Source organism: Dermacentor andersoni, chromosome 2 (genome assembly GCF_023375885.2).
Source record: "Dermacentor andersoni chromosome 2, qqDerAnde1_hic_scaffold, whole genome shotgun sequence".
Taxonomy (NCBI): Eukaryota; Metazoa; Arthropoda; class Arachnida; order Ixodida; family Ixodidae; genus Dermacentor; species Dermacentor andersoni.
The window spans coordinates 6,613,589-6,634,736 of NC_092815.1; the positions used below are offsets into that span (position 1 = coordinate 6,613,589).

At 47.2% G+C, this 21,148-nt stretch overlaps 1 protein-coding gene and 1 long non-coding RNA gene across 2 annotated transcripts in view; one reads left to right on the forward strand and one right to left on the reverse strand.

Moving 5' to 3' along the window:
* Positions 1-1,000: 1,000 nt before the first annotated feature.
* Positions 1,001-21,148, reverse strand: part of p23 (cytosolic prostaglandin E synthase) — a 66,655-nt gene continuing 46,507 nt past the window's right edge. The window contains exons 4-5 of the mRNA XM_050190204.2: positions 7,240-7,267; positions 1,001-1,196 (exon numbers count right to left, since the gene is read on the reverse strand). Of these exons, the coding sequence (XP_050046161.1) occupies positions 1,153-1,196; positions 7,240-7,267 (72 nt within the window). The 3' untranslated portion in view covers positions 1,001-1,152. The remainder of the gene's footprint in view (positions 1,197-7,239; positions 7,268-21,148) is intronic.
* On the forward strand, positions 1,139-5,090 carry LOC129387869 (uncharacterized). Its single transcript, XR_008615023.2, has 2 exons — positions 1,139-1,224; positions 2,712-5,090. It is a non-coding gene; the product is annotated as an uncharacterized lncRNA (long non-coding RNA).

Below are 21,148 nucleotides of genomic sequence, written 5' to 3' on the forward strand. Positions count from 1 at the left end.
GTTTTCGGGTTGTGCGGACAGTGCCTTTTAGCAATGAATGGTTGAATGAATATTTAAAGGGCTGGCCGAATAATTGAATGCTAATCGAATACTTACACAAGATATTCTCATTCGAAAACAACCAAATATTTAAATTCTATTCACCTTCACCCACTAAACGGAGTACAGTCGAACCCACTTTTAACGACACCGGTTATAACAATGAGAAGCTGCAGCAGTCTACTTTTGTATGTTTTTGATGGTGAAATAACCCGCTTACGACAATCCCCGACGCCGCATTATCAGTTATAACGATTAAGTCTGGCTGCTGGGCGTCCAAGCCGAAAGGTAGCAAAATGCGAAATCCTTGAGAAAAAAAAAAAAAAAAAAAAATTCGAACCGCTGAGCGATGGACCATTGCTCCAACAGCAGCCACACGCGCTCATTTTTCCAGCCATCTCCGCGCGGCTCTTTCGTCGCCTTTCCACCCCTCCGAACAAGAATGGGCTGCGCCCATAGCTCTACGCCGCCCTACCCTCCGAAACACAAATGGACCACGCCAACTGCGCCGCAAGCAGATTGAGCTGAGCAGTGCTCCCGCTGCAAGAGATTCGTAAAGGATAACGAAATACCATTTGCCGACGGCAGTTTTGCTAAGAGCGCAAAGCACCACAGCACTCACGCACAGATTTCAATTACTTTGATCACTTGTGTATAATTGCTGTTATCGCGGGCACTGGCGACTTGCACAAAACTTGGGATAGCGGAGTATTAAGAGGTAAGAAGAAAAGAAGAAAGTGCCCTCAATGTTCTCTTTACTGCATTTTCTAGACACACATGTCACAGGCTACAACAACAACAATTGCAATGTGTCTGCGTTAAAGGTATGCGAGTGGTGCTAGGAATTTCCAAGCCACAATTTGCACAGAACATGAGGGGCATGTAGGTGTGCCTCATCGAAATTATGAGCCAGAATCGTCAGTCATGTGTAACTCATTGGAGCCATGCAGAGGCATCAGAGTTATGGGTGTGGTGGTGCCTTTATTGGTGGGCTGTAGCAAAACAAAATGAACAGGGGGGGGGGGGGGGGGGGAACGGTTAGATGGAGGGGGCCGATGTTGGCGCTGTCTGTACACGCGGGAACTGCCACTGGCGACAGGCTGGGGGCCGACCTCACTCTTTGTTGTTGCTGCTGCTGCTCTCCAGGTCTGGAATTTCTGCAGACATCATGAGCCAATCGGAAAGGTACGTTCGCAGCACTCGCACACCACTCTCTCTGCTGCCACACACAGACAGAAAATGCACAACTTTTCTCAAAAAGCTCAATGATGCTTGCCTCACTGAAGGAAGCAGTTGTTTAAGGCAAGTGCCTTTTACAAGGCTTTTTTATCACAAAGCTTTTGAGGTTAGGAAATTCACTGGATGTGCTGCACAAGGAGTCATGCAATGAAACAGCCGTGCTACACTCAGCTTCCCCTTCTCTTAACCAACTTGCCCCCAGCAGCCTTCATCCATCATTTAAGAGATCCTCCTATAAAAAGCATTTTTTATAATATTTGTACTACAGATTTGAAAATCCACTTATAGGGCATTACAAGCCCATTTCGAATATGTCAGTTTTTGTGTAGCCACTATAGTTCTTGAGTTATGTCCTACACAGTGGCAAAATACCGTAATTTCGTGGGCACTTTATTGTGTAATAAACTTTTGCAAAAAGCTTTGTGCTGTAGCTTATTAAATTCTTTGTAGACCGCTAAGTGCCACTACATATTCAAACAGCATCTACAATTACTGCGAATATGAAAATTAGGACGCTTCAACTAACATTTTCTACAATCACATGAAAAAAAACTGTGCATATATAATTGTCTATAATAACAAAATTTGGCATACATACTCTTGAATATATGTACAGTGCTGATATCTATTTGAATTTGCAATATCTCCCTGCATTAGTGGCAGAACTACAAGGTTATGCTTCAGGGAATCAAGAAAAAAAGTTAGCTGAAATGCTCTAATCCTTTTGCATAGTTCCAGTAATTGTACACGCTGTTTGGCTAGATATCGGCACTGAAATGTACGAAGAGCTAAAGGAGCTACAACGCGATGCTTTTGTGATTATTTAGTACATAAAGAAGTGCCCACAAAGATTAGTATATTTTGCCATTGCACATAGCTCAAAAACAATAACAACTACACAAAAAGTAATGACATATTTGAAATCTGCATAGAAAAGGATCATTGGCTGGATTTTGAAACCTGTAGTAAAAGCAACAAAAAGTTGTTTTGAGGAGCGTCTCCCCTTAAATATGCTCAAACCTCGTTAAAACGAAATGGGATATAACGAAGCAAGTGAAATTCCCCTTGAAACCCACACAGATTCACGTATTTAAAACCTCATTTTAACAAAGCGAAATTGTGCTGCCAATGGATATACCGAACTAGATTTTTTTCCTGAAACCAGAAAATACCCTACTATTGTGCACCGAGTATAATGCTTTCTGCCAGGTTCGGCACTCGTTCGCCGCGGTTGTTCAAAACTCCCGCGTCCCAGCTTCGAATATGCAGTCGGGCAACACTGGTCTTTCTCACTGCTGCATGTAGTTGACACAAGGACCAGCTCACTATCGTACTTTCCCACTGACCTCTCTCTCCCTTGCACGTACCTGGCTGCACAAGCTGCGCGAAATATTAGTGCATTCACTTCTCTTTCTCTACGGCACGCCACGCAGGCAGCCACAGCTTGGCCTGGCCTCGGAGGTTGCCCTGGCACAATTTTGCACGTCACATCCATGCCATGCATTCACTTCTAGCTGGGCATGGCCTCCGAGATCACATTGGCACCGATGGAATTTGATGCCAATGCAGTCAGCTCGGCCACGAGCCAGCTGAGCCAAGCTGGTACGGCAAAGTTCGCCTGCTTCCTCGACATCGCACAGCGACGCTCTGTGTTATGTGCCACGAGCTGCTTGAGCGCAACGAGCCACGTGGTCTACCAAAAGGGAACAATAACAGTTAACAAAGTTATGTCAGCTGCCCTTCAACTTCGTTATAAGTGTTACATTCTCCCTCTTGGACAAGTGCAGTTTTTATAATAGCTCTTTTCTTCCTCAAAAAGCAAATGCATTCAGGGCACAGTGACAAAGCACCCTTTCAATACATCATAAAAAGCCATGTCATCCCTAATGTAAACAGCCATTGATTTGTAGGCCCACCTAGTCTTGCCAGTTCTGCTATAGCACCCTCAAAAACAAGATATGAAACCTTAGTGGTAATAGTTTCACCATTTTGCAACATGCCACAACCCCAATTTTGGATAGAACGTACTTCGGATATAACAGACCTTTCTCACTGGATTATCACGGTCCATTGTAACAGGCATTGATTTTATTCTGTGTTTTCTGGCCATGGCGAGAACTTTTTATGGACACTAGATAAAGCTTTCCCCTATACTTACGACGGCAACGTACTGCGCAGAGTATGTAACATTTTAGGCTGTTCAAGTGCACTTTGTGGTAATTTCCATGGCGCACAGAATCATGTCATGTGTTTCACATGTCAATCTTGACGAGCACATTAAAAAAAAAAAAGAAAGGAAATTCCACTTCTAGTTGATGTCGGAGAAGACAATGTCTTTCTGAGCAAGTTGGGGGTGAGAATGGGGTGTATGAAACGATTTATTTTGAGGCCTTCCGCGTCTTTGACCAGAGGTTCGACCAACATTTCAATGACAGCATCTTCAACTATCTCTCATAACACCACCGCATGACGGTACCACCTGTACTGATACCACTGCATTGTGGTGCCACTGACCATGCAGTGATACTAGTGATACTGATACCATTAAGACTACACAGTTGTACCATTGTTACTAGAGCTATTTTGAGAACCGGCCCACGATTGAGATTAGAAACATATCAGACACGAAAGAGTGCAAGTCGCCAAGAAAGACATGAGATGGCTCACAGTGGTACGTGCTATTGTCGGCCTGAGCAAGTAAACGGGTCAGCTACAGCACACTTGTTCGTTCACATGGCTGCATGGGACACGAAGTTGTGGGTGCAATTAATACAAGAAAAATCAAATTTAGAAGGTCAAAGTTGGGAGTGTAATTATCGTGAGAAAAAATGGTAGATTCAAATAATTTTTTTTTTACTGCAGCAAAGGTTACCAGTTGTAACCAGGCATAAGTTGAACATAGTAATTATCTCAAACAAGTTACCTCATCGATAAAAAAAATTCCAAGGATCTTGGTTTTAACCCACTTGCGATGGCCAGAAAAATTCAAAGTGTTTACTTTTGCACAGACCTGGTGAAGAGAGACGGCTACTCTGTAAGGGTCCATCTAGTGGACTGTCCATTTTGGCTGCTGCTGAAGTGCTGTTCGGCTGAGGAGGAGGAGTCTTCAGCCAGTTTCCTTCCTTCTCACTGGTACTGCTCCAGCTAATCAACAGCGGCCAAAATGAAGTCCACTAGGTGGAGATTTACGAAATATCCCCCCCCCCCCCCCCACAAGGGCTTGTTGCTGAATAATAAGTAAACAGTCGGCAAAAAATGTGCAGACCATGGCCATGGCTGGATATATCCCAGCAATGAGCACATTATAAAGCAGAAGGATCGACATTTGGGCGAGTTGGTACTGCTGAAGTAAAAGAGCCCGATGTTAAGCATGCGTCCCCGCTTGTGCACTGTAGAATGGGAGTTGCTTATGAGCTTCCCTTTTTCTAAGGTCACAACTATATCGGCCAAACAGGTCGTAGCCTGAACATTATCTTGTCTGAGCATAGGCGCTCACTAACGGGTAATGCCTACTCACATGTCGTGTGGCATTGCTCTGAGCATGGGTGCACTCCTATTTATAAAAACACCACGAGGGATATTGAGGCCTACTATATCAGGAAAAAAGGGTTGCGTTGTGTAAGCATGCCATCGTTAAATTTGTATGACAGTGAATTTGAATTTTTGAGCCGCCTCATAGTGTAGCATTAGATTACAGGGTTTTGTGTTATTGCCTGGGCACTGATAATGACGCCATCAATGGGACAGCACATGGCTATGGGATGTGTACTTAAGTTTGTCTATGCCTTCGAATAAAGTTAGTTGTGAGTTTAGCGCTGTCCTGTGTGTTCCTGCCTTCTGTCTTCGTCATATTGCGCTGCCCCTTCAAGATGTAGTCTTGGTCAAAAAACTTGAACCCGCTGTGAACGGCCGCGGAGCAGCTGTGTTCCGCTATTGTGGCGCCGCCACCGCCGGCACGCGCCGCTCCTTGCTTGCGTCGAGGATAAGGAGAGCGAGGGAAGCATGTCTCTTACTCCCAAGCGTCGTTTGATAACAGCGCTCATGAAAAACTACTGCGGTGAGCGCGGCGCGAATGTAACGGTGGCGAAGTGGAAGCCACTCGACCGGCTAGCATGCCGTTTGCAGCGTATGTTGGATGAGCAGGCGGGGGTCTCTGGCGACCGCTGCCAAACGCAATACACTCAAATTTTACAATTCTGAGTATTGTAATCATCAGTTATGTTTCCCGGGACCAAATTAGAGGACCAACGCTATGAGTAGTCCTATGCATGCTCGAACACGGGCACTTTGCGAGGATCGTAGCCAAGATCTGACTGCAGCAGCTTAATGATATATTAAATAACGTGCCACAGTTGCATCTCGTATTTTTAATCATGAATGTCACAAGTAGCAAATTAATCAAGAAAGCATATCTCGACGAAATCACAGGGGGGAACATGCCTTCAAGGTATTGAGTGTGGCTTCGTTTGTGGTTGCCTCGAACAACTGCAGCTTGCCCATGTGCTTGACTGTAAACTAGCCAAGGTCTCTGTTTAAAGGACACTATGTACAACCCATTTTTTATAACTGCCTGTGAAGTCCTTTCTCCTAGAGACGAATGATACCTCAATCCTATAATCTCGTGGCCCTGGTCTACTTTACGCGATTCAAACGCGTGATGGCCACTGCTAACGGGATGAACTTACACTGGCCTCACGTGTGCATCAAAGTGGGCCCTAACGACAATGAGGCAGTGTGCACGAAGATATAAAAAAAAAGCGAGGTAGTGGGCACTTTCCAAAATGCCGAGGGAATGGGTCTAACTCTATCGGCTACTCGGGCAGGGCAAACGTCTTCTAGTCTCGAAAAGTTTTCATATTTCTCACTGTGCGTTTAATTAAAGAACTTCAACGCCAAACGCACTCGTTTGGTCTGGAGAAGTGCAGTCAACGTGTTTGAAATATTGTAACGGTGTTTACAGGCCCTTTCCGAACGGTGTTTACAGGCCCTTTCCGAAGAGAGCCTTTGTAGTCAAAATTACTGCTTCTGGGCCGCTATCTTGTATACGTTCGAAAAGCCGACGTTCGATTTCGCCACGCGCGATTGTCCAGGTTGTGCCGATATCGCGGCCTAGTCCAATCACGTGAGGCGAAATCGAATGTCGGCTTTTCGAACCTGTACAAGATAGCGGCCCAGGTTTTGTTTAAATGAACGATGGTTGAATTGCCCGCATATTACAATAAAACCTGGAAAAACGCTAGACAGCACTGACAGATGTTAGCTTATTCTTATATTTTGTTTTCATCGCACTCAGCAACACATTCGAAATGTTTGGCTAAAAGCATATTACGAAGGTTCTCGCCTATGAATGTGTAGGATAAAGTTGTAATAGGCAATTTCGATGATAAGGACAATTTTTATACTATAATGTGCTGCATGGATGCCGGGCAGTTTCGCCCAGGCCACCGGATTTACTCGCTCGAAGCATCGTACTACGGCGGCCGCAAGACGGCCTCGCACCTGGCAGAACGAACGTTGCACTAGTTTTTACGAGCCCCGTTATCAAAGCATGCTTCTCTCGCCCTCTTTATACTTGGCGCAAATGAGCAGCGGTGTGCGCCGGTGGCGGCAGCGCCGCGATAGCGGAGCGCAGCTGCTCCGCAGCCGTTAACAGCGGGTTGAAGTTTTTTTGACCAAGACTGTACATTATAAAGCATCTGCAAGGCCCTGGGCAACATTTTTCACTTCTAATATGGCAGCCAGTGCTATTAACAAGGAGCAGTATATGGACAAAGAAAATAAGGCAAACCTCCTCAATCCCACAATAAGATGGCCCTCATGTCACACCGTCTAGGGCAATATCATGTGATCGAACTTGATGCAAAAAAGACCAACACTGGCAATTCCAGTAGTGGCCTTCGCAATGAATAGCTATGGCGCTGGTTTTGGGATTTTAACTTAATGTTTTGGAATGGCACGTACCTTCATCATCGCTGTCCCCCGTCTGCTCCTGAAAGTATCAAATAAGAAGGGTTAGTGCTTTGCTCCTAAATTCTGCGATGTGATCATGCCTGAAAATGGACAGAGTTACAAAGCGAGACCCTCCTTTTCAATTTGTACTCCATTTTAGAAAGCCGAATTTCATATCACCTCTTTAACTCCTTGGGATTGGTAACAGTTGGACCATTCTCACTCCTGGAGTGGCTGAGCTAGATCCAATTCCTCAAATTCAAGTTAATAATGTGCTTCTAAATAATTGTTTACTACTTTTGCTTACATGACTAGTAACTAAAAACATATTTTCAAGTCTTAATGTTGCATGTTGCACGAGAACGAGTACGTTTTGTGGCTTGTTATCTCCGCAGCAGCTTGTTGCCTGTAATCTTTCTAATATTTGGAAGTGAAGCATGCTCTTGCTAAATCAAATTCATAACAAATAGAAGCAGCACTTTAACCTCGTAATGCGGAAAGATTTTCGGATCTTCAGAAATGTAGAATCCGCAGAATACTGTTTATGTATACCACAGTAGGGGTAGCCACCTAAAGTAGATACTGAATGATGCAAGTATCGGGTAAACTTCAGAAATGCAATAAACTGGCCAAGCCTAGATTGAGAGTTGTCCATTTCTGTGAGTGCAACAAACTAACAGCCCCCGAGACAAAACCAAAACAGTCACCAGCCTGCACAAGCAGTTGCTGACACGTCAGCGTAAGCAAGCTGTGTAATGAGAACCGAATGGTTACGGTACGAGGAAAAAGTTCCCTGTATCCACAAAGGGAGGCAGCTCTTGCTGAGCTACACTTGTAAAGTTGGTACATTTCTGAAACGCACAGACAGCGTAGAAAACATATGGCATCAGGTATTTGGGACTTGTTCGTGGTGGCGTGTATTTACTGAATTGAATTCTTGGGTTTTACGTGCCAAAACCATGATTTGATTATGAGGCACGTCGTAGTGGGAGACTAGATTAATTTCGACCCCCAGGGCACCTTTAACGTGACCTCTATGCACGAGACACTGGTGTTCTTGCACTTCACCCCCATTGAAATGCGGCTACTGTGGCCGGGATTTATCATGTTACCTTGTGTTTAGCAGCGCAACACCATAGCTGCTAAGCCACCGAAGTGGGTGCCGTACATTTGCCTTTGACCCTCAAAGGGTTAAAAAGCTTGCTAATTCACAAACAAATGGATAATTAGTGCCAGCTAAGCAACAGTTGGCGCAACATGCTTATCACCATTGTTAGTAATCCCGACCCCAGCGGCAACTTACGCAGATATAAAAGGTTATGCTTTTGTGGCCTGCATGCACTGGAAAAGATTAAAGGAGCCAGAACCATGACATGGCCACCATGCTCTCAGGTTTATTTTTGCGCACACACCACCATGTCGTCTTCATAGGGTGGCAAATACCATGATAAAACCCTGAAGGAGATCCAATTTCTATGGGGAAGCAGAGAACGTATGAAACGGCGAAGAAGCACGACATACTAAATAGAGCGATGTCAACATATATCCGCAGCAAGAGGGCAATTGAAGCCGCTTACGAGGCTGAGAATTTAGAAATGACCGAAAAAGACTTAGTTTTGAAAACAATCTGATCAGCTGGATTAAAGACAAAAGGGGCCTGCGCATCAGATTCAGTGGTCCCATAATCATGCCAAGGTTAGCCAATTCTGCGTAGCGAACATATTGAACTTTGCCATTAAGGGAAGGATGGTTTCACTGCTTCAGAGAATGGCATGAACCAGTTTCCAGCTATGTGTGCGGCAAAGCCTAAGCATGGAAACGTACACTGTATGGTGAAACGGGACCCTGCAGGGCTATAGGAACAGGTGCAGCAGAATCTCCATGATATGATCACGCCTGATACCTGATACCCATTGGCTTACAGCATACTAAATTTCCAATCTTGCAAACCTCCCTTTGCACGGTGGTGGATGACATGAACAATGGAACCACTGTGTGATCCCCGACATGGCAGTAGCACTAGATACTAGCTGTTCTTAGGGCGGCAGAGCAGCCAGGCCAATGCGCCAGTTGCATTCCTGTTGCAAGGGCAACCTACATCACTTTGCCTTGACACCACCCCTGCGTGTCAAATAGAAATGCAGTTTTCTCAAATTCTGCTGTGTACTTCAAAATATTTTGCCACGAGATAAAAGAACCATATTAGGATTGCAGAAAAATAAAAAAGGCCATTTCATTGCTGCACTCTCTTTCAATTTCCAGTTTTTTTTTTTAACATTTCTTTTTACGTTGGCGATATGAATTTCGGGTGCAATGAATTCTTGCACAGTTCTGAGAGATTCGTATCACTGATATTCTACTGTACTTGCTGGCTGACCTTAAAAGCCGGCACAAGACCCCTTTGTTTTTCAAGCAGGGGGTTCACGTGCCAAAACCACTTTCCGATTATGAGGCATGCACGCCGTAGTAGAGGACTCTTTTTCGACTACCTAGGGTTCTTTAATGTGCACCTAAATCCAAGTAAATGAGTGCTTTCGCATTTCGCCCTCACCAAAATGTGGCCACCATGGCTGTATTTTCAACCTCGTGCTCAGCAACCCAACACCATAGCCACTGGGCACCACAGCAGGTCTTTTACAAGACAGAATAATCAGTTACAAGGGAGACATTCTCAAGCGAAGAAAGGCGGAGCAAGGAATGCATTGTAGTGTTGGTTGGGGCAAACAACTGGGAAGGAGAAGCTCCCTCCGTTTGTGACAGGGAGGTGCCAGAGGCCTGACTACTTCCAAGAAACACACACAAAAAAAAGCATAGATGACAGGCAAACTGTTTAAGCAGTAGCTGAGTAAGCTGGACCAAAAGTTTGGTCAGGCCAACAGATGTGTTTTTCTTTGTCGGTAACGGCTCGGCACAGGAGGGACGTTGAGTTCAATGCCATTGAGCTCGTTTACCTTCCTGCCAATACGAATGCATACCTTCAGCGCACAGGCCAGGGGCGTGTTTTCACACACACTGCCATCATCTAGAGAAGATGGATAATGCACTTTACAAAACAACAAGGAGGGGCCCAATGCTTGACCCACGATCTAACGGAGATATGAAATAAAGGTACATATTAGCGTGTCAACTATTGTGAATGGATTAAGTTAACTATTTCATTGTGTACACACATTAAACTTATTCAGTTCAAACGTGTTCTAAGATTACCATGCTTGGCAACTAACGTTCTAGTGGAAGTTGACTGAGTACGTATTATGATATGCCAACTAAGAAATGAAGGTATGTTCTTACACATTCTGTAACCAAAGCCATGCCTACTGTATGCCAGCCGACCTTAGTTCACATAGACTCTCCCGTGCTTCTGAATCTTGCCGGCGAGCTCGCAGTTACCTGGATTCGAATGTACACTTGCACGGTCCACCGCATAACACATGGAGACACCCGATTGTTTTCGCCTGAGTGATACCTTAATAGAGTAGAAGGCTAGACATACAATAATGACATGTTACATGTAAATGTTACGTATCGACAGTGTTCAGACTCGACTCTCCTCCTATTTCAATCATGGGCAGAGCTGCAGGAGCGCCTCTAGGCCCAAAATGCATGACATTTATTAACGAAAATCCACTTCATGTATACTCTCGGAAACACTGCACTAGTCAAATGCAATGAAGTAAAATACTTGGGCCTTAATATCAACTCGAACCTTAAGAGGAAGCTTTAGCTCGTGCCCAACTCCGACGCGGCCTATTCAAATACATGTAAAAACGCAGAAACGTTTTTATGAGATAACCTCTGGATCGATTTTGATGAAATTTGTTGCATTTGAAAGAGAAAGTTAAATTCTAGTGACTGTTGGAAGCGGAATTTCGATTTAGGGCTTTAATTTTCTTAAAACGATTTTCAAATATTTGACCGTTTCAAAAAAAATAGAAGCACGAAGTTTACAAATTCATAGCTCTGCATCAAGAACTGGTATCGCGGTTCTGTAAACGGCATCCATTAGATCATTCCAAGCGGACAAATTCAATATGTCATTTTACATCTTACGTGAATTTGTTACGTTGGTTACAATGGTTTTGCAAAAGTTGTATTTCCCTATGATTAAATTTTTTTATATTCATGTGTAACATATCAATTTTGCCCGCTTTAGATGTACTATTAGATGCAATTCACAGAATTGTATTATCATGTTTAGTGGTGGAGTTAGAGTTTTAAACTTGATAGTTTCGTTTTTTGAAATTTTTCAATTTTTCCCAATTCTTAATAAAAAATTTACGACCTAACTCAAAAATTCGAAACCAACAGTCACTAGATTTTAAGTTTTTCTTTTAAATGCAGCAAACCCCGTCAAATTTGGTGCAGTGGTTGCCGAGAAAAACGAATTCTCCTTTTACATGTATTTAGATAGGAGCACCCGAGCTAAAGCTTCCTCTTAAAGGGACCCTGAAATAATTTTGACTATTTTCTACAAACGTACTGAGTCGTTATAGTAGGTCCTTCTGATCATTAATTTACGCATCTAAGTGTTCCGCGTAAAGCGTGATATTTGTTATAAGGCCTTAAATATGCACATCGCTGCCGATTGCAGCACGCTGCGCGGCGAAATTTAAAGCCACCCCTACCCACATGACGCAAATCACCCATATGACGTCAGTGGGGCGAGCTATCCGATTGGCTGACCAGGGCGCGTGATTGATAATTTTTCCAACTTTATGGTAAACAAATGATGTTTGTAATAGTTCGAATGTTGGTTAATTTGTTTTCATAAAAAGAAAGTAACATAAAGGGAATGCACAAGGGCAATTTTTCAGTACACTTAAGCACTTCGGGCACACAGCAAGTGTCGTCTGCTTGTGTTACAACGTGCTCAGTCTTTGACGAGAGCTCCGCCGCAGTGTCTGTCTGTCTTTTCGCGAGCGCTATGATTCGACTTTGTTGCATTGTGAACTGCAAGCGCAGCGACTGACAATATGTCAAGCTGCGACATCGTGTCCCTCTGCAAGCCAGTACACGAGCGGACTGGCTGCAGCGCATCGGACCTATCCGATCGGTGCCAGGATTTGCGCGATTCCGGCCGTCACTTTACACCGGAAGATTACTAACACAATAGCGTTTCACAAGTCCGGTATTAAGGTAAACGCAAGCGGACAGGGCCTGGTCGTGTCCCCTTGCGTATCGTTTCAGGGGATGAATAGAAGCGCGAATGTGACTGGTCTGCACGGTGCAGCCACCTGGTGGCATAAAGCTCAACCAGACACAGTAGCAGTAACAAAATGTATTCTTCTTTGCTGCTGGTGTAAATTTTTCGCAGGAGTGTAATCGTTAACACGTTGTTTTTGAAAATGTTTAAAATGTTTTACACTTGGCGAGTGCAATATTAGCTCTTTCTTTGGCTGGTTAAGCTCTGCGCCAACAGGTGGCTGGACCGTGGAGACCGATCAGGCAGCTCACGTATGTCTACGCTAAAGTTCCTTCATCAGCTTAAGTTTATGCTTCCACTGTTCTGTCGAAACGTTCCGCTAGTGTGTGGATAACGGAATACCAGACATGTTCGGCGCTGCAACAGAATGCTCGCAACGCACGCTGCTTCGATAGCTCTCGCTTGCGGTCGACGGCCAAGCAAGCGGCTAGCGAAGATGTTTCGTGTGGCAGGGGTGGGCTCCAAAACAACCGGAAGTGGATGATGTGATGTCGCATCGTGACGCAGAACCAGTGAAGGCGGAGCTTAGCCGCGATGGCTCGGCGAACGAGTTGAGGAGGAAAAGCATGGCTAGGGAGGAGGGTAACTTGTGATCGCTTGTAGCTCCATTGAAACGTAACGCTTCACTTAAATTGTGGTGCGAATGTTCTACTTAAGCTGTACCCTACGCGTCTACAAAATTTGTCCGAACCATTTCAAGGGCCTTTTAACTGGGAACTTCACATCTCCATATGTCAGACCACCGAAGGCAAACTGTCCTTAAAGGGGCCCTGAACCACCCCTCTGGCTTGGTGAAATAACATAGTCTGGCGGGTAGCATACGCTGTTGTGAACATCTCAGCCAAGTTCTGCTGTCGTACGCGGTCTGTGGAGCTCGCAAGCGGAGCGCGAAGTCACCTTTCTCTCAAACGCTCTCATTTCAAAAACTGCATGCTCCTCGCTCTTTTCTGTGTGCTCTATTTCGTCATAAAGCACACTCCAATACGCAGCTGCTACTGGTCACTGTGCTCGGCTACACTGCGGCTGCCGCGAGGTGCCGCCACGAGTCCATTCACTAAGCGCACCGCAGCTCTCTGAGGACAGCCGCGTTTGGCTTACGTTTAGCGCGGCATAGGCACCAAATCTGAAATTTGAACGGCACGCCACTGTGCCGTCTTCACCATAGCCTTCACAGTGCAAGGCAGTGGAGGAGGAAGGGGAGCACAGCTGACGCCGTGTTTGATTACCGGTAACTCCACTCCTGCTGAACGCATTGAAGTACTTTTTTCGGCCAAGTGGTTCTGAAATAGCCCATCTTCCCTTCAAATGTATTTCTCCACTTCGATAAAAAGTGGTTCAGGGCACCTTTAAGAAGGAAGCTGTGCAATACTCAGCCACACGTGAAATTAAATGCCCACAAAATACTTATCAGACCATCATAGAATATGCTGATTTGATCTGGAGCCCTTATCAAAAACACCTCATTGATAAAGTAGAGCGCATATAAAAACTGGCAATCAGATCCATAAACTCTGATTCTTCAAGGCAATCCAGTGTCACTGAACTATCATTGAAAGCACATTTAGATTTAACCAAAGTTAAAACCATTCATTCCTGTTCATGAATGCTGTCGTTTTATCTTTGTAACCACTTCTACAAAGGCCATCAAAGCCTGCAATATGCTATATAAAAAAAAAAAAAGAGGCATGCAAGGCTGACAGACACAGGGTTTTTCAGTGCAAGCCAGTGAGATGTACATGAGTGGCAGGTGCGGCTTGTTACACACGATCGAAGCGCCCAAGAAGCAGCTAAACGAGTGAGCACAATCAACAGCCAGCTGGACGAAGGTGGTGGGGAGGGGCACTGGCCTCCCCACCATTATAGTTTTCTCATATCAGCTCTGCCATCCACCTATTTAGATTCTTTTCATGCAACTCGGTTGTATCAATTGCTGCTTATAAGAACGAAATTTTGTGGCATTTGAATACTGTTTAAGTGGACTGATTGGACTGTAGTGCTCTTTACGTCAACACTCAATCAAATTTGAACTGCGCCCAACGGTGACATTCAGTAGGCAGAGCGTTGTGGGCACACCCCACTCCTCCGTAGCCTTTGCAGTGCAAGGCATTGAAGAAAGGGTGGAAGCACCGTGAACGCGATTACAGACCACTTTCGAATGTCAGTAACTCCGCTTATGCTGAACGTACTGAAGTAGTGAAACCTCGTTACTACCAACACCACATTAACGAACTTTTCAGAAATCCCCTGCAGACGTCTTATGGTTTCAATGTAAAAATATTTCAGTACTACGAACTTCAGAATACCAACCTTTTCAGAATAACGATTGTATTTCAGCCTCCGTGTCATGTTAACAATGCCTTAGTACTACGAACTAATATTCCGAAATATGGGGGTTCTTAGATTTCTGTATATCCTTCACGGCAGCCAAATAGTAGGCTAGAAGACGACAGGCGCACTAAGTTGATGCCGTGGTGCACGAGTTCGGAAAACCTGAGACTGCGCTCAATAAAAAACACGCGGCAGATAATTGTTTATCTACTGCAGAAGCAACAACACATCGGGTTTACTGAGCGCATGCTCCGTCCAGGTAAGTGTTGCCTAGAAACGGAGGCAAGTCTCTTCCTTCTTTCTGCGCATGCCTTTTTCTTGCAAACTTCTTTCTGCGGCTGTACCAACTACGCGCATGGTGATATATGTCCTCCGTACTCGTGGGGATGCCACACGGTCGCACTTTGCACTTTATAGACGTGTTGTTTAAGCGCGCTTGCGCTTTGGAATACTCCAGGTATCTGCCTCGAGTGACAGATGACCACTGCAAGGAATGCGAAAAACAAACAAAAGAAACATTACGCTCCGGAGGCAAAACGGAGCTTCCCTTTTTCCAGTAATTTTCCCAGCATCAGTGTCTGCTTTGCCCGCGTTGCTCTCATTGTACAGTGCTTCGGTAGTGTGGTGGTGGAAATCTATGGAAAATAGCAACAGCACGGGCCAAGAGCAAACACCAACGTTTTTCTGGATCGCTCAAACAGTGACCACTTATGAACTGGTGGGTTGATGGGCAGAATGGTTAATTTTAGCGCTTTCGTTATAATGGCCTTTCAAAATAACAAACGATTTTCGGCAGTCCCACGGGATTTGTTATATCGAGATTTTAGTACTTTTTTGGGCAGAGTATTTCTGTAATAGTCTGAAAGCAAGGAAGGCAATAACAAGGTGAGCTGGGCGGCAATCGCCTTCCAACCCCCACACCAAACAACAGAACTCGCACGCTTAGAACGCGAACTAGAGCTAATGTGAGTGCAAATAGGAGACCTAGAAAAAGAAAATAGGCAATTGAAAAAGCAACAAACGCAGCAACCACAACAAGAACCTAAACCAGTCCAGACAGGATGGAAAGGACAAAAACTACCTAATTGAGAAGGCGACACCGTAATTACCCAGTCGATATAGAAAGAAACCATAGAAGACGTTATACTGTAACAGGACCACTAACACAAGGCAGTCACAGCCGAAAAAACCGACAGAGCAAGATACAGATGAACGTCAACTTCTTTCTCTGTGCTGGCACAGTACTGGCGTCGAAGCGCTCCAGTACAACACTCCCCCCGAGTAGAAAGGAGCCAACCTGGCAACCTAGGCAGAAGACGGCACAGGCGGGTCGTAGCACGGTTGAAACCGTGCAATATGAACTGTTTCACGCCCTCAGAAACGATTGTCAGGAGCTGGCTCGACGACATAGTTCACTGGCGACGTTTGCTCTAGGACTCTGCAAGGTCCGTGGTATTTGGACAAGAGCTTGGTAGAAAGGCCGAAAGTGGTGGATGGAACCCACCGCCAAACCAGTGTTTTGGGGGAATAGTGGGCAGTAGAGTCATAGGTGTCATGGAGAGATTTGTGACAACACTAGTCTTGCGTGGTAAACGAACACACCAGTTGACGGCATTCTTCTGCATAAGCAGCCGCTTTTGAAATAGGTTTTACTTTGTGGGGTTCTCCTCCCGTGCGTTAGCAGCGCAACACTCGCGCCATCTCTCGTACTGCACCTCAACCACTCCGACTGCCGCGGGCGCCAGGCCACGCAAGCCGTGCGGGAAAACAACATATCAGGGGATGCGTGAGAGTCGCGTATCCCCACATCCCCCCAACCATAAATCATTACATATTCCGGCGAGACATGGTATAACATCAAGCCGTGCTTCGTGAACAAGATAGTACTTGCAACAGTGGCCGCGCTGAGGAAATGTCCACACGCTGTCTATAGCATGCGAGCCGACATTGTCCTTGGGTACACCGCTGGCGTCCCCCGGTCACAGCAGCAGCTTTGCAGACTCAACGGCATGATTCCAGGCCAGGACTCCGGAAACGACAACGCAGTAGTCGGTACGAGCAAGTGTCGCTCGCGCCGACGCGCCCTGCTGACAAGAGCCGCAGCAGCTGTCGGTGACCGCCAGCTCTTTTATCCACCGCCGAGGGTTGCGAGCTGGATGCAGGAGGCCGCCGAAGTCGCTGCGCCGAGCTGGCCACAGCATCACCATTGCCCGGGGTGACTCGATCATAGTCCGGGGCAGCAGCGCAGACGATGTGCAGGTGACAGCAAGCCAGGGGCGACTCCAATCACGCTGTGTACACTCAACACACTCGGCAAACACTAAAGTAGTGCAAGGGAGACGAATTCTGCATGCGCATCGCCCACGTTCCAACTCGGCTAGCAAACGATCGGGCAGCTACTTAGATGTTAAGTTCACGAGAACGAAGCTCGTTTCCTTGAGCCGAACGAGTAATTTCAATTCGTGAGAGGCTAACTAGAATGAGGGAAGCAAAGTGCAACACCTCAGCGCCACGGTCCACCAGGTTGTGTTCCTCCACGTGCGACAGGCAGCTCCGTTAAGCCTTAGGCCTAAATCGTCGCTACCCTGACAACAACCAGCATCCAAAAACAACACCCAAAATGGGCGCAAAACAGGCAGCCGCGAGGAGACGTTAGCTCTGTGAGGTGGTCCTACTCCGCTCGGTGCACACAGCATCCGAGTTGACGGCGCCCACCGTCCTAGACGGTGTCGGAGCGCCCGGTGCCAGGCCGCAATACCAGTCAGCCCGTAGTGGCACCCGTGGCCCGCGGCCACCCGGCTCCCAGAGCCGTGACTTCATCCGAGTCAAAGAGATAGGAGAAGCTATTTACATAAGAAATTCGGACCACCCACGAGGCTTCCGTACTCACTCGCTTCAGGCTTGCCACTGCTCCGCGGGCGCTCAGCCTCGCTCTCCCAGGATGCAGACCACGTGGCTCTCGTACCAACGAATGCCATTAAAAAAAAAAACGCTTGCAAAAAGGCTTAGCATGTTGACATGTTCGAACACACTACAGCCACCGCCGCCTCGCTCAAGAAAGCACGCCGCCGACGCTAGCGATCAAAATCCACGCTAGGCCTACGCTTCGGTTCAAACAAAGGTCTCGAACGAAGCAACACTTAAAATTATCGTCCGATGCCCCAAGAGGCCCCACGTTGGGCGCCAGATGTGGGAGATACGGGGTTCTCCTCCGTAATCTTGGGACAAAGGAACGACAACACAGTAGTGCAAACAGTCACAAGGGCATTTATTGCACCTTTCATAGATCAATGCCAGCTAGCCGAGTTGCTATCCACAAAACATGCCGATGGGCGCACGACAAATCTAGACGTCCGACTTACCGCGACCGCATTGCGAGCGAATATGTTCGCCCCATGCTGGATCCCAACGCCTGGTCGCTCGCGCGTACTGTCACGCGAACGGTGTCCAAGGCGGCCACGCGAGACGGTCTCGCAGAAGCATGGTCGGCGCACGCGCGGGCGGCACGTCCGTCCCGCTCGTTCCCCGAACCCAAAGAGAGCAAGTGCCTTCCTTTCGGCGCCCAAGTAACCTCGCCTGTCGGCGGCGTTAGCAGCGCAACACTCGCGCCATCTCTCGCACTGCGCCCCAACAGGCAGCCGCGAGGAGACGTCAGCTCTGTTAGGTGGTCCTACTCCGCTCGGTGCACACAGCATCCGAGTTGACGGCGCCCACCGTCCCAGACGGTGTCGGAGCGCTCGGTGCCAGGCAGCAATACCAGTCAGCCCGTAGTGGCACCCATGACCTGCGGCCACCCGGCTCCCAGAGCCGCGACTTTCATCAGAGTCGAAGAGATAGGAGAAGCTATTTAGATGAGAAATTCGGACCACCTTCGGGGCTTCCGTACTAACTAGCTTCAGGCTTGCCAATGCTCCGTGGGCGCTAAGTCTCACTCTCCCAGGACGCAGACCACGTGGCTGTCGTACCAACGAATGTCATTCAAAAAACTTGCGAGAAGGCTTAGCATGTTGACAAGTTCAAACACACTACAGCTACCGTCGCCTCTCTCAAGAAAGCATGCAGCCGACGCTAGCGATCAAAATCCCCGCTAGGCTTACGCTTTGGTTCAAACAAAGGTCTTGAACGAAGCAAAAGTGTTAAATCTATCGTCCGATGCCCCAAGGGCAGCCCCACGTTGGGCACCAGATGTGGGGTTCTCCTCCCGTGCTCTTGGGACAAAGGAACGACACCACAGTAAAGCAAACAATCACAAGGGAATTTATTGCACCTTTCATAGATCAATGCCTGCTAGCCGAGCTGCTACCCACAAAACATGCCGATGGGCGTGCGACAAATCTAGAAGTCCGACTCAACGCGACCGGATAACGAGCGAATATGTTCGCCCCATGCTGGATCCCAACGCCTGGTTGTTCGCGTGTACAGTCACGTGAACGGTGGCGCACTCGAAGGCGGCCACGCGAGACTGTCTCGCAGAAACATGGATCGGCGCACGCGCGGCACGGCACGTCCGCACTGCTTGCTGTCCCGAACCAAAGAGGAAGCGCCTTGTCTTTCGGCGCCCAAGTAACCCCACCTGTCGGCGGTGTTAGCAGCGCAACACTCGCGCCATCTCTCGTACTGCGCCTCAACCACTCCGACCGCCGCGGGTGCCAGGCCACGCGAGCCGTGCGGGAAAACAACATATCAGGGGACGCGTGAGAGTCGTGCATCCCCACAACTTCAGAAACGTCAGGTCGGCATGGAAGAATTGTGTCAATGCAGTATGACGGTTCACGTCCATAGAGAAAAAGAAGGATGAGAAACCAGTGGTAGCTTGGATGGCAGAGTTATAAGCGTAGGTTATGAATGGAAGTACCCAGTCCAAATTCGTGTGATCGTCGGGCACGTACATCGCCAGCATGTCGGCAAGGGTACAATTCAAATGTTCCATCATGTTATCAGTTTGAGGATGGTACTGAGGCGGTGCAAAGTGCAATCTGACTTTCCTCTAGGAGGGCTTCGATGACGTTTGAGAGAAACACGCGGGCCACAGTCGCTTAGCAATTCACGCGGTGGACCATGTCACAAAATGACGTGACGAAGAAGGAAGTAAGCAACGTCTTTCGCGGTGGCGGTTGGCAGCGCCATGTTTCAGCATACCGTGTGAGGTAGTCAATGGCGACAATGACCCACCGGTTGCCGTCAGGAGTGTTCGGAAAGTGACCAAAAAATATCAACTCCAGCGCGGTCGAACGGTCGGGCAGGGCAAGGCAATGGCTGTAGAGGACTGGCGGTGCTGTGAGGTGTCTTGCGGCACTGACACGTAGGGCATGACCGAACATACCGGCAAACGTAGCAATACAATGCCGTGCCAGTAGTACTGTAGGCAAAAACGGCAGTATGTCCTGAATGTGCCAGTGTAACTACATTGGGGGTCATCGTGCAAAATGCTGCAAATGTCCGAGTGCAGATGACGAGGAATGACAAGGAGCCACCTGCGGCCGTCGATTAAGTCACTGCGACGGTACAACAAGCCTTTGCGACCGACAAAGTGTGGAGCTTGACAACGAAGGGTGCGTGAGGGCAAGTCAGGCGAAAATCGAGATACATGGTCAAGCAGCGAAGCTATCGAGGGGTCTTTGCAATGTTCCGCCGGCATGGTGGTGATGGTAAGGGATGACGAATCGCAGGTGAAAGTGGTTGATCAGACAGGTTCAGAAGGTAGGGGTGAAAGGGTGAGGGCTTCAGCTCCCGAGTATTTTCTTCCCGAGCGATAAGTGACACGAATCATGTTCTTGAAAGTGTAAAGCCCAGTGAGCGAGGCGTCCAGTGGGATCTTTCAACGACGATAACCAACATGGGGCATGAAGGCCGGTGACAATGTGAATCTGACGACCGTAAAGGCAAGTACGAAATTGACCGATTGCCCAAACAATAGCCAAGCATTCCTTTTTCATTAAGGTGTAATTTAACTCTGCCTTTGATAGTGTACGGCTGGCACATGCCACAACATACTCGTCAAAGTCACGCTTGCATTGGGGCGAGTACAGCACCAAGTCCGATACCACTAGCGTCCGTGTAGATTTCAGTAGGTGCTGTAGGATCAAAGTGACGCAGTATTGGTGGGGATGTGAGGAGTTGGCGAAGCGTTGTAAATGACTCATCGCACTCGGGATTCCAAGTCGCGAGGTCAGTGCTGCCGGCTAGAAGCTGCGTCAAGGGGGCGATAATGGAGACGAAATCTCTGATGAAATACTGGAAGTACCAGCACAAGCCGATGAAGCTACAGACCTCCTTTAGAGTGTAGGGCTTGGGGTAATCGGAAACCGCACGAAGCTTCGCAGGATCTGGTAAGATGCCTTCTTTTGAAACTGCGTGGCTTAAGATTGTAAGTTTACGGGCATAAGTTTA